Source organism: Rana temporaria, chromosome 11, assembly GCF_905171775.1.
Source record: "Rana temporaria chromosome 11, aRanTem1.1, whole genome shotgun sequence".
Lineage (NCBI taxonomy): Eukaryota > Metazoa > Chordata > Amphibia > Anura > Ranidae > Rana > Rana temporaria.
The window spans coordinates 130986033-130999081 of record NC_053499.1 but is presented as its reverse complement, the minus strand read 5'-3'; the positions used below and the strand labels follow the sequence as shown (position 1 = coordinate 130999081).

Genomic DNA, 13049 nt, shown 5'->3' with positions numbered 1-13049 from the left:
CAACAGGGCTCGGGATTGAGCATGATTGATTGATTGATTTATTGGATTTGTAATGCGCCAAATACTGACCCGTCAGGGAAGCGTCTAAGCGCAGAAGACATACCTGTAAATAGATAAATCAAGTCAGGGAAAGAAAATAGAAGGAAAAGAAAAAAGGAGAGCACAAAAAAGCAAACTACCAAGGAACAACAGGGAAAACTAACGTGACTCAGCCTGCTTTTCCCTCAAAAAACCAAGTTTTTATCCTTTTACGAAAGGCCATAATGGAGGGGAGAGACCGGATAGAAACAGGGAGACTATTCCATAGGGCCGTTGCTCTCACAGAAAAGCGTCTACCCCCGAAGGTAAGCAGGCGAGCAGATGGACAAGTGACGAGACCAGCTGTAAGTGATCTAAGTCCTCGTGCAGGGGTGTATCGCGTTATCAAGGAATTCAGGTATTGTGGGCCCGTCCCATGATAAGCGCGATAGGCGAGACAGAGAGCCTTAAACTCAATGCGATCTACCACAGTGAGCCAGTGCAGTGATCGCAGGGTAGGGGTAATATGCTCCCGCCTATTTAAGCCGGAGATTAGTCTAGCGGCCTGGTTCTGGACGAGCTGGATTTTCCTCAGCCACTTTAGAGGCATACCCAAATACACAATATTGTTGAAGTCAATCCGGGAGTTGACGAGAGATTGAACCAAGACTTTCCGGTGGTACTGAGAAAACAAATTTTTGACCTTTCTCAAACACCTGATGTAATACAGTGCATTGTGGATACATTGATTGACTTGGGGTATCCAATTCAGATTACAGTCAAAAATTGTCCCCAGGACGCGGACTTGATTCACTGGAACCGGACACGGCCCAAGGCTCGTAGGCCAGTTTCCCAAAAAGACAGCTGGATCAATACGTCCAGAGATGAGAATTTCTGTCTTTTTAGCATTTAGACTAAGGGAGTTGCGATCCATCCATTGTTTGATGTCTAATAGACAGGAAGCAAGCTGCAGGCCAGGAGCAGGGTTGGATAGGCTGTCAACGACCAACTGGACATCGTCTGCGTACAACCGATTAAACACTGCATGGGTTTCCAGCAGACTCGCAAGTGGCCGAAGATACACATTAAACAGCCATGGTGACAGGGCAGAGCCCTGAGGCACCCCACAACTCAGGGTGCTGATGGCAGATAGGAAAGGACCGGTTTTAACCTGAAAGGTCCTGTGGGTGAGAAAGTCTGAAAGCCAATGTGAAGCGGAGCCGGTAATGTGAAACTCGTCCCGAAGCCTGGCAATCAACATAGCGTGGTCCACGGTGTCAAAGGCTGCGGAGAGGTCAAGGAGCACCAAGGCAGCCGCTCCCCCCGCATCCCTGACTCCGAGCAGCTTCTCTCTGGTGGAAAGAATCGTGAGCTCAATCCCACGGCCCGGGCGGAAACCGCACTGCGAGTCGTGGAACAGACCTGTTGTCTCCATGCACGAGTGGCTTTCCATGGGGCCACTGGACAGGGAGGAAGGGTCAGGAGCGCCGGTGGGGGACCTGAGAAGAGGAGGTTCGCGGACACTCTGTACAATTCTGTTGCACAGAGCAGGTAAGTATACCATGTATATATATATATGTACAAGTTGTAAACAAGCACGGCTCTTTTCATGTGAAACGCGTCAACTAAATACTTTTTGCAAGTTTGTCTGGTGTGACAATAAAGAAAAAAATGTAATCGGCACCTTTTGGATTCCAGTGTGCAATCAATTTCTTTCTACTAGGGTTGTCCCGATACCGATACTAGTATCGGTATCGGGACCAATACCGAATATTTGCGCTAGTACTTGTACTCGCACAAATACTCCCGATGCCTGGTAGAATACTTTTTTTTTTTTCTGAGTGCGGGTGGAGAGGGGGTAGAGTGCGGGTTGAGAGGGGGTGGAGAGGGGGCAGAGAGCGGAGCAGAGCAGTCCTCGTATGGGGGAGAGGAGAGCTGCTGCCGCTGCCGCCTTAGACAAAGCCAAGTCGATCCCCCCCCCCTCCCCCCGCCGCTGCCGATATCTAGTTACTATGCGCTGGGGGAACACAACAGCTGTCATTTGCATTTGAATAGCTGGGTGTTCCCCCGCCGCGCCGTCATGTATAGCCCCTCCCCCTTGCCCGGGCACTTTGATACGACGGGTGACCTGTCTATCAAAGTTTCTGGGCAAGGGGGAGGGGCTATACATGACGGCGCGGCGGGGGAACACCCAGCTATTCAAATGCAAATGACAGCTGTTGTGTTCCCCTAGCGCATAGTAACTAGATGTCGGCAGGGGGAGGGGGGGATTGACTTGGCTTTGTCTTAGGGGACACAAGGCTGCATTAGGGACATGGCTGAATTAAGGGACATGGCTGAATTTAGGGACATGGCTGAATTAAGGGACATGGCTGAATTAGGGACATGGCTGCATTAAGGGACATGGCTGAATTTAGGGACATGGCTGAATTTAGGGACATGGCTAAATTAAGGGACATGGCTGAATTTAGGGACATGGCTGCATTTGGGGACACAAGGCTGCATTTGGGGACACGTGGCTGCATTTAAAAAAAGTATCGGTATTCGGTATCGGCGAGTACATAAAAAAAAGTATCGGTACTTGTACTCGGTCCTAAAAAAGTGGTATCGGGACAACCCTACTTTCTACCTCATTCTACTGACAGTGGTAAACCGGGATTAGCACCTTAAATTGGGTGTGTCCTCCTTTTGTTGCCTGAGGTGGTGTGCAGGGCTGGGCTGGGGGGCTGGGGGGCAATTGCCTCCCAGGCCGCCCTAACTTATGTTCAAAATGGCCAGCAGCCGCTGCCCTCTACCATTTTCTTTTTTATTCTGGTCTAGGAAGTCGGGCCAGGGGCATGGCCACAGGGGTCGACCACTAGCTGTTGCATTCCGGGAGTTGTAGTCCACGCTAAAGCTCCCGGTGGGTGGAAAACAGAACAGCGCAGAGGAAACTACAACTCCCTGGGACCGAATTCTTGGAAGCAGGCAGAGGCAGGGTGTGCCAGGGAGTCGGAACGCAGGGCTGGGCGCTGGCTGCAACTTGACCCCAGGACCATTACCCCCCCCAGGAGGGTGCAAGGACCTGCTGAACTGAGATCACTGAGATGAGATACCCTGACACCCCTAGCTGACCCCCCATCTCCCCCCCACACACACCCCATGTAACCTGCCCCAGCTGCACTGATGGGCACTGGTGAGGCTGCATTGAAAAACCAGGTGGGCCATGGATGGTGAGCTGATTTGGTGGTTCAATGGGCCACTTGACTGGACTTGCCCCTCAGGCCTAAGGCTGCCAGCCCTCCCCTGCTGGTGTGTATGCTCTTGTAAGTATACCATGTTTGTTTTTTGTTTTATTATTATTTTTACCTTTACAATCGCTTTAATTATGATTATAAATGGCTAATTAGAGCTAATAATTTATATATTACATACAATATACCGTGTTTCCCCAAAAAAAAGCCTGGGTCTTATATTAATTTTGGCAACCTAAAAAACACTAGGGCTTATTTTCGGGGAATGTCTTATTTTTTTACGATATGTACAATGATCTTAATGTGGTTGTAGCCCTAAAAAAAAAAATTAAAAAAAAAATCCTTTTTCTTTAAATCATAATAGATTGCATAGTGCTTCTGCTGTGTCATTTATCTAGTGGGTCCCCTGTCTTATCCCCCCCCCTCCCCCTCCCTGTCAGGTCAGAACCTAAAAAGCATACTAAAATCCATCCTAATAGAATTACTGTATGCAATTACATTTTTAGGAATGTGGGGTGCAGTGTGTCTTTCTTTGTGGGCATTACCTGTAACTTTCTTTCAGCTGACCTGGCGGTCGCATGGTCTCCTTGGGCTCTTCTCTGCTCCGGGATCCCCGCTGGTGTTGGCCCGCTCCGTGCACTGGAAGGGGATGCCGTGGGCGTCGGGTGGGAGGAGGGGGGAGCCGGTGTCCCGCTGGCATCTGTCCGCTCCGTGCACTGAGGAGGGAGGGGCTGCGGGAGGAGAGCAGAGGGGGGAGCCGTTGTCTTACTGGCATTGGCCCGCTCCGTGCACTGGGAGGGGGGTCGCAGGCGTCGGGCGCGAGGAGAGTGGAGAAGGGGGGGAGACGGTGTCCCGCTGGCATCTGTGCGCTGAGGAGGGAGGGGCTGCGGGCATCGGGCAGGAAGAAAGTGGAGGGGGGGAGCCGCTGTCTCACTGGCGTTGCCCAGCTCCATGCACTGTGCACTTTCGGGGTAGGGCTTATATTGCAGCCCTCCCCGAAAATCCTGCTAGGTCTTATTATGGGGGTAGGTCTTATTTTCAGGGAAACACGGTAGCCATTTTAAAGGTTTGCTTTAGTAACACAGAGACGGAACGTGTAAGTAGACCCCAGGAAAGCAAAGGCACACAAAATAGTCTCATTCATTTTCATCGTCGTTATGCCAGTTGAAGACATCTTTGTGTATTGGTAGCACTGTCTCCAAATCTAAGTCATTCAACTCATCCTCAGAATCTATATTCTGGTAACGGAAAAATTCCATAAAGTCTTTACAGATCTTCTGCACTGAAATGATTTCTTGTAAGGTAAGTTCCTCCTTCCACTTTAGAGACATATGTAATGCATCCCGTGGTGTAATGATAAATGGCTTTGGGTTTTCCAAGTTTTCCCCATGAGTCATTTTATAGATCCATGTCATTGACTCATCTGTCGGATTTATACCAGCAAAGGTATACAGTTGCTTTGCTATCCTCGTAGTGTCTCTGACCAGATCATCATATCTAAGCAACATGTAATGGTCTTTAAGAAAGGGAGGGGGCCGATCATTGATCGTTCTGTACATGTCAACTTGGCTCCGACAAATTTCTCTTAGAACTTTTTCTCTGCCCGTATCATCGACTGTTCGATCATTTAAGTTGAGAATAATAGCATTGTCTAACTCCAAAGCAAACTTGAGTTGTCGGCGAGATTTGGCGAGAGCTCTTGGGTCTCGTACTACATGAAGGATCTTTACGTTTAAGGTAGGGTCTTTTAGAAGAGGATAGAGCACCTTCAGGTCAAAAATACGAAACTCTTGGAGAACAATGTGGCTATAGGCGTTACAGGACTCTTCCACTTTATTAAAAGGACTTTTAGCACAATATTTCTGACAGTTGGCTTCAGTTACAATCTTTTTCCGAGAAAAAGTGTTGCATGCCGGGGGTAAGCAAAGGGCCCTGCTGGAGGACCATTGAAATAAGTTTGATACATAGCTTCTGTTTTGTATGTATACATCTAGCACAGACATGTCACATGTGAAGATTGACCGAATCAAGTCCCTCACTGCCATGTGAAGAACATGTGCATTGTTGTGTGGCATGGCATTCCAAACATGCCAGGCTGGCTCCTTCAAGTAGAAGACATCAGGGTGCTGGTTGAAGAACTGCCCAACAACAGATGAGCCCGCCCTCCAGGTGGAAATAATCAAAAGGTGGACTTTCCTTGGTTTTTCCCTGGGGGTGGAATCACTTAAAGGAGTTCCCACGTTGGTTAAAACCATAAGGATTGTTTGAAGAGTAATCACAGCTGCAACTACATAAAACATGGTTGAAAATTTGCTCATGATTTACCTAGAAAGAAGAGAAGAATAGGCATTGTTAAAAAATATATAAAGAGACGGATTACCGGCTCTGCGTCTGCATGTTTAGGTCCAAGCTGCTAGTGTGGCATGTTTATGCTTCACCTGTGGTGTTTATATTGGTCCATCAGTGCACCAACACCTTTGCAGCCATTGTGCTATATGCTGGGTGCTTGGTGTGCTCTTGTACCTTTAAAGGAGGGGTGGCTTCCCTTCAGTTCACCTGCCCCTGTCTATCCATTAAAATGCATGTGCCTCCACTGTGGGGACGCTCATTGTTTAGTGTTAGGACCACAGATATTGCAGGGTGCCTTGGCGCGGCTCTGTGGCTCACGCATGCGTTTGCAAATGCGTGCGGACTGAACCCCTGTTTTTAACGCATACTGTAGACAGGTTAATTGGTTTTCTGCAAGCTGGTCGGTAAGTAGGCTTGGTTTTTCCCTGGGCATTCCCCAGGTTTTTGTTGTTAGTGTGGCAGATTGCCTACTCTTCTAGTCATTGGTTGTATCTGCACTTTCACAAAGTATATATATGGTCTGTTTTAGTCCCTGGATCAAGTCTGCAGGGCCGCCATCAGGGGGGTACAGGCAGTACACCTGTAAGGGGCCCGGAGGTCCCCAGGGCCCCGGATGGCAACCCTCCTTTTTTTTATAAAAATCTTTTTATATATATATATATATATATATATATATATATATATATATATTTTATTATTATTATAGGGCCCAGAGGTCCCCAGGACCCCGGATGGCAACCCTCCTTTTTTTTATAAAAAAATAAAATATTTTATTTCTTTTTTTTACATATATATATATATATATATATATATATATTTTTTTTTTTATTAAAGGGCTCAGAGGTCCCCAGGGCCCCATGTTGCAAACCCCCCCATTTTTTTTATAAATGTTTAATTTTTTTTTTTTTTTTTTATTTATTTTTTTATTAAAGGGCCCAGAGGTCCCCAGGGCCCTGGATGGCAACCCCCCTTTTCTTTTTTTATAAATGTTTATTTTTTTTTGTATATAGTTTTTTTAATTTATTTTTTATTAAAGGGCCCAGAGGTTTCTTTTTTTTTTTTTTATTAAAGGGCCCATAGGTCCCAGGTGGCAACTCCCCTTTTTTTGTAATCTTCTTTATATATATATACCTACATTTTTATATATATATATATATATATATATATATATATATATATATATATACATATATATATATATATATATATATATATATATATATATATATATATACTGTATATATTAGGGCTGTGCAAATTAACTTTTAATTAATCGATTAATCTTTAATTTTTTTGATCGATTACAATTCTTTTGATTGGTACTCACCTCTCCGCCGGCTTCTGGGCCTTCAGGGAGTTCCGTCGGAGATCCAGTAACGTCACGGACACCGGCGGGGCTTGCCGTGTCCATCTGAAGGGCTCCTTTGCTGTGCCTTCATATCTGCATGCTGGCGGGACATCACTATCTGCCACACGCAAGGGCTGTTACACTTCCCTCTATCAACCTGGGATTCTACAGCCATCCACTGGGAGATGTGATAGTTCCCTTCATGGGACATCTACATACCGACGGACTGATGTTAACCTCTCCTCATCTGGATTCAGCAGTGGTATCGTTGTACACATTTTTATACCAGTATCATACTTAGCTACATGTTTTTATGACTGCTTTTGCTACCGTTTGGTATTACTCGCACCATTTTTACAGTTTATGTAGCTACATCGATTTTATCTCCAGTGCAATATTTATTTTGTTACCTACTTGAAGACTATTAAAGTTTTAATGCTATTTCCATCAAGCGCTAACCTTGTGTGTTTTTTGTATCCTGCTATCCATTTTTCCAGTGGTTGGTAGCTGCACTGGGAATCAGCCTGCAAGGAGATCAGCTAAAAGTAGTTGGATCTGTATGTGCGTTATAATTAATCGAAATTAGTCGATTAATCGATTTAAAAAAAACGATTAATTGAACAGAACATTTTTGATCAGTAACAGCCCTAATATATATATATATATATATATATATATATATATATATATAAAATCTTTTTTTATTAAAGGGCCCAGAGGTCCCCCGATGGCAACCCCTCTTTTTATATATTTTTTATATGTATTTTTTATTTCTTTCTATTAAAGGGCCCAGAGGTCCCCAGGGCCATGGATGGCTACCCCCCTTTTTTTTTATATTTTATATATATTTCCCTTTATTTCTTCTTCTTTTGGAAAGGGATGGCTACCCCCTTTTTTTTTATATTTTATATATATTTCCCTTTATTTCTTCTTCTTTTGGAAAGGGATGGCTACCCCCTTTTTTTTTATATTTTATATATATTTCTCTTTATTTCTTCTTTTTTTGTAAAGGGCCTCCCCCCCCGCTTCTCAATTTGTGGCAGCCCCCCCCCCGCTTCTCAATTTCAGGCGGCAGCACCCCCCCCCCCTACTAGCTTAGGGGGGGTGTATTTTTTTTCCATTATCTGTGCCCCTTTACTGATGATCATGTGCTGGTCGGAGCAGAAGGAATATTTCTTCAGTTTCGGGTGCATGCCCATTCAGCTTTGCTCACATGTTCTTCTGCCTTGGCTCAAGTCCCGGCCAGCCACCTGCCTGCTTATCTCCTTGCCTACCCTGGTGGGGGGATCTTCCTCCGCTCCCCACCCAGTAGACACCGGGGCCCATAGAGTAAGACTTGACAGGCTGTGAGGCGGGAGGCGGTGGGCAGAGAGTCGTTGTTTGCCACCATTACTAGTAAAAAAATTCCCTGGATTTAATTTTAAAAATCTGGTCACCTTAGCTTAGACATTGAGCTTATATAGAGGTACACAAGAAATTGAGCTTATATAGAGGTACACAAGAAATTGAGCTTATATAGGGGTACACAAGGAATTGATCTTACATAGAGGTACACAAGGAATTGAGCTTTAATAGAGGTACACAATGAATTGATCTTATATAGAGGTACACAAGGAATTGATCTTATATAGAGGTACACAAGGAATTGATCTTATATAGAGGTACACAAGGAATTGAGCTTTAATAGAGGTACACAATGAATTGATCTTATATAGAGGTACACAAGGAATTGATCTTATATAGAGGTACACAAGGAATTGATCTTATATAGAGGTACACAAGGAATTGAGCTTTAATAGAGGTACACAATGAATTGATCTTATATAGAGGTACACAAGGAATTGATCTTATATAGAGGTACACAAGGAATTGATCTTATATAGAGGTACACAAGGAATTGAGCTTTAATAGAGGTACACAATGAATTGATCTTATATAGAGGTACACAAGGAATTGATCTTATATAGAGGTACACAAGAAATTGAGCTTATATAGAGGTACACAAGACATTGACCTTGTATAAGGCTAGACAGTTGAATGAAATAGTACAGGACAGAACAAGACAGGTGACCCTGGAAGGTAGGGAAGGGGTGGTTATAACATCAGCCTTGCTTAAGGTATTACATAGCAATGATCAATATTACAACATGTCCTTATATTAGGAAATTGCACATTCAGAGAAAGAATTTAGAGCATACAACGAACATGCATTACCTGGTAGAGTAGTGCTAAGGGCTGATGCAGTGTCAAGTAACAAGAGGAAATAAAGCAAAGGTATATATGTAAAATAAGAATTAAAAACAAAGGAGGGACTGAACTTCACAGTAGATATTATCCTGAAAAACAGGGTTTCTGGAATGTTGCTCAGATTCATCAATTCATACACCGTACTACATGATACATTTTTTATATAGGCTTAGGTAACACCTTAGAGAAGGTAAACCATTGTGTATTTTACTCACTGTCTATATGGGGTATATAGACGGGTCTATCAGGGGTCTAGTAGCTTTACCCCAAAAACACAATATAAGTTTGAATTTTGTAATGAAACATTCTCTTACAGTGGTTCTAAAGGCTATTTTTTTTTTTATATCTTTTTTTATTTATCTTTAAAGCGGAGGTTCTGTGGGAAAACATTTTTTTTTTTTTAAGACTAATCTGCTGCTGTTCCTATAGTACTTTGTTTACTCACATGTGCCGTTCTTGCAGCCGCCAGGATCCTCGTTTCCCAGAAAAGAATATTTTATAAAATAGTATGATGGACATTGCCATCTTAATTGTGGGCGCTCTGAAGCCCTTCTGTTCTTTCTTCCGGGATGTGTGAATGCTAATCTCCCAGCATTCACTGCGTAATCCCGCGCATGCGCAGTGTTGACGGCAAGCCGCGCCGTCAACACTGCTCAGTTGCTATCACAACAGCCTTAATTACAATGGGGAAGATGTATCCGCCCTTATCACATGACGCGAGTCATGTGACCCGCGTCACGTGACAGCCCAGCTAGCGCGATACTACACGCTTAGCTATTTCGGATGATGTGCTCTGATTGGCCTGCACGTCACTCCCTGGAGACATACAATCAGCTTCCACAATGCACAGAGCCGTCGGGGAATATAGCGACACGCCCATTCCCCGATGGGATCAAAACCCGGAAGTAGAGGAGAGTAGAGGTAAGGGAGCATCGTGGAAAAAAAAATTCAACACTATCATGCTTAAATAGGGTTAAAGCTATGAATGCTGTAAACTTCATTTTGAGGGTGAACCTCCGCTTTAACCTTAATGCATTCTCTGCATTAAGGTAAAAAACCCCAGGAGGCAGCTCTCCCCCCAGCCCCCATGTGTGCCTGATCACAATCCAGCGCTTTCTCTCTCCTCATTGGCTCAGACACAGCATTAAGATCCATCCCATTGGCTCCCACTGCTGTCAATCACAAACAGTAGGGAAGGAGCGGGGGGCAGGACTAATCCATGTTCTGTGTGTCCCCCCACAGCAAACGGCTTATAATGGGGGCACCCAGCAGGGGGAGGACCCCTCACACTCTCATGATGACTCAATTAAAAAAGCAGTAGTAGGAGATCATGAACAAAGAGCAGTTGGACCTGTGTCCCTCGATTGCCTTCAAGAAACCGCACTTTGATGGGAAATGTTTATACCTTATCCTTAAAGTGGAGTTCCACCCATAAATATAACATTACATCAGTAGTTTTAAAAAAATGTCATTAGTCCTTTAAGAAAAAAAAATATTTTTTTACATGCCTTCAAAGTCTTGTTGCTAGGCAGAACCTTTCTGAACCTTTACACCCCAGACCAACCCCAATTTTTGAACCTTCACACCCCAGAACTGCCCCAATTTCTGAACCTTCACACCCCAGACCAGCCCCAATTTTTGAACCTTCACACCCCAGAACTGCCCCAATTTCTGAACCTTCACACCCCAGACCAGCCCCAATTTTTGAACCTTCACACCCCAGACCAGCCCCAATTTCTGAACCTTCACACCCCAGACCAACCCCAATTTTTGAACCTTTACACCCCAGACCAGCCCCAATTTCTGCACCTTTACACCCCAGACCAGCCCCAATTTCTGCACCTTCACACCCCAGACCAGACCCAATTTCTGCACCTTCACACCCCAGACCAGACCCAATTTCTGCACCTTCACACCCCAGACCAACCCCAATTTCTGCACCTTCACACCCCAGAACTGCCCCAATTTCTGCACCTTCACACCCCAGACCAGACCCAATTTCTGCACCTTCACACCCCAGACCAGCCCCAATTTCTGCACCTTCACACCCCAGACCAGCCCCAATTTCTGCACCTTCACACCCCAGACCAGCCCCAATTTCTGCACCTTCACACCCCAGAACTGCCCCAATTTCTGAGCCTTCACACCTCAGACCAACCCTAATTTCTGCACCTTCAAACCCCTGACCAACCCCAATTTCTGCACCTTCACACCCCAGACCAACCCCAATTTCTGAACCATCACACCCCAGACCAGCCCCAATTTTTGAACCTTCACACCCCAGACCAACCCCAATTTCTGCACCTTCACACCCCAGACCAACCCCAATTTTTGAACCTTTACACACCAGAACAGCCCCAATTTCTGCACCTTCACACCCCAGACCAGACCCAATTTCTGCACCTTCACACCCCAGACCAGACCCAATTTCTGCACCTTCACACCCCAGACCAACCCCAATTTCTGCACCTTCACACCCCAGAACTGCCCCAATTTCTGCACCTTCACACCCCAGACCAGACCCAATTTCTGCACCTTCACACCCCAGACCAGACCCAATTTCTGCACCTTCACACCCCAGAACTGCCCCAATTTCTGCACCTTCACACCCCAGACCAGCCCCAATTTCTGCACCTTCACACCCCAGACCAGCCCCAATTTCTGCACCTTCACACCCCAGAACTGCCCCAATTTCTGAGCCTTCACACCTCAGACCAACCCTAATTTCTGCACCTTCAAACCCCTGACCAACCCCAATTTCTGCACCTTCACACCCCAGACCAACCCCAATTTCTGAACCATCACACCCCAGACCAGCCCCAATTTTTGAACCTTCACACCCCAGACCAACCCCAATTTCTGCACCTTCACACCCCAGACCAACCCCAATTTTTGAACCTTTACACACCAGAACAGCCCCAATTTCTGCACCTTCACACCCCAGACCAGACCCAATTTCTGCACCTTCACACCCCAGACCAGACCCAATTTCTGCACCTTCACACCCCAGACCAACCCCAATTTCTGCACCTTCACACCCCAGAACTGCCCCAATTTCTGCACCTTCACACCCCAGACCAGACCCAATTTCTGCACCTTCACACCCCAGACCAGACCCAATTTCTGCACCTTCACACCCCAGAACTGCCCCAATTTCTGCACCTTCACACCCCAGAACTGCCCCAATTTCTGCACCTTCACACCCCAGACCAACCCCAATTTCTGCACCTTCACACCTCAGACCAGGCCCAATTTCTGCACCTATACACCTCAGATCAGGCTGAATTCCACACCTTCAGATCAAACCCACTTTTTGCACCTCCAGATTCCAGATTAGGCCCACTTTTTGCACCTTTTGAACCCAATTCATGCACGTTCACACCTCAGATAAGGCCCAGTGCATGCACCTTCAGATCTCAAATGAGGCCCATGAACCTTCACACTCTGATTCCTTTACTTTCAAATCTCAGATCAGCCCCAAACCCTATAAAGCCTGCATCACTGTGCCACAACCACATTAGAGGAGGAGAGTAGAGGAGAACAGCTGTTCAAATACAAAAATACTTCAGCTCCATCTAGTGGCCATAATGTTTTAAAAAAAGAAGAAAAAAAACCCACTTTGTTTTATGAACGAATAACCTGTAGACGGTAGAGGAATTAGGAGAACATCTGATTTTGCCCAATTTCCACAAAGCAAATATACAAGCGGTTTTACTGGACTGAACTTTTTTTTTTATAAATACACCCCTTAGCATGAATGGGCTCTGAAGGGGTTTTACTGCTTGTTCTATGTAAATACTTAATTGTGAATTAAGTCCTGCTAGATCCCTTCAGGCTGGCCCCTTTTGCAGGTA

General features: G+C 45.4%; 1 protein-coding gene across 1 annotated transcript; it reads right to left on the bottom strand.

Moving 5' to 3' along the window:
• Positions 1–4253: 4253 nt before the first annotated feature.
• Positions 4254–5570, bottom strand: LOC120916974 (carbohydrate sulfotransferase 5-like). Its single transcript, XM_040327922.1, has one exon. The coding sequence runs from the start codon at positions 5567–5569 to the stop codon at positions 4388–4390; it is 1182 nt and encodes a 393-aa protein (XP_040183856.1). The 5' UTR covers position 5570; the 3' UTR covers positions 4254–4387.
• Between the last annotated feature and the right edge of the window lie 7479 nt (positions 5571–13049).

Bases quoted from the DNA above. Each gene is read 5' to 3' on its own strand.
- LOC120916974 (XM_040327922.1), bottom strand. From the start codon at position 5,569: ATGAGCAAATTTTCAACCATGTTTTATGTAGTTGCAGCTGTGATTACT.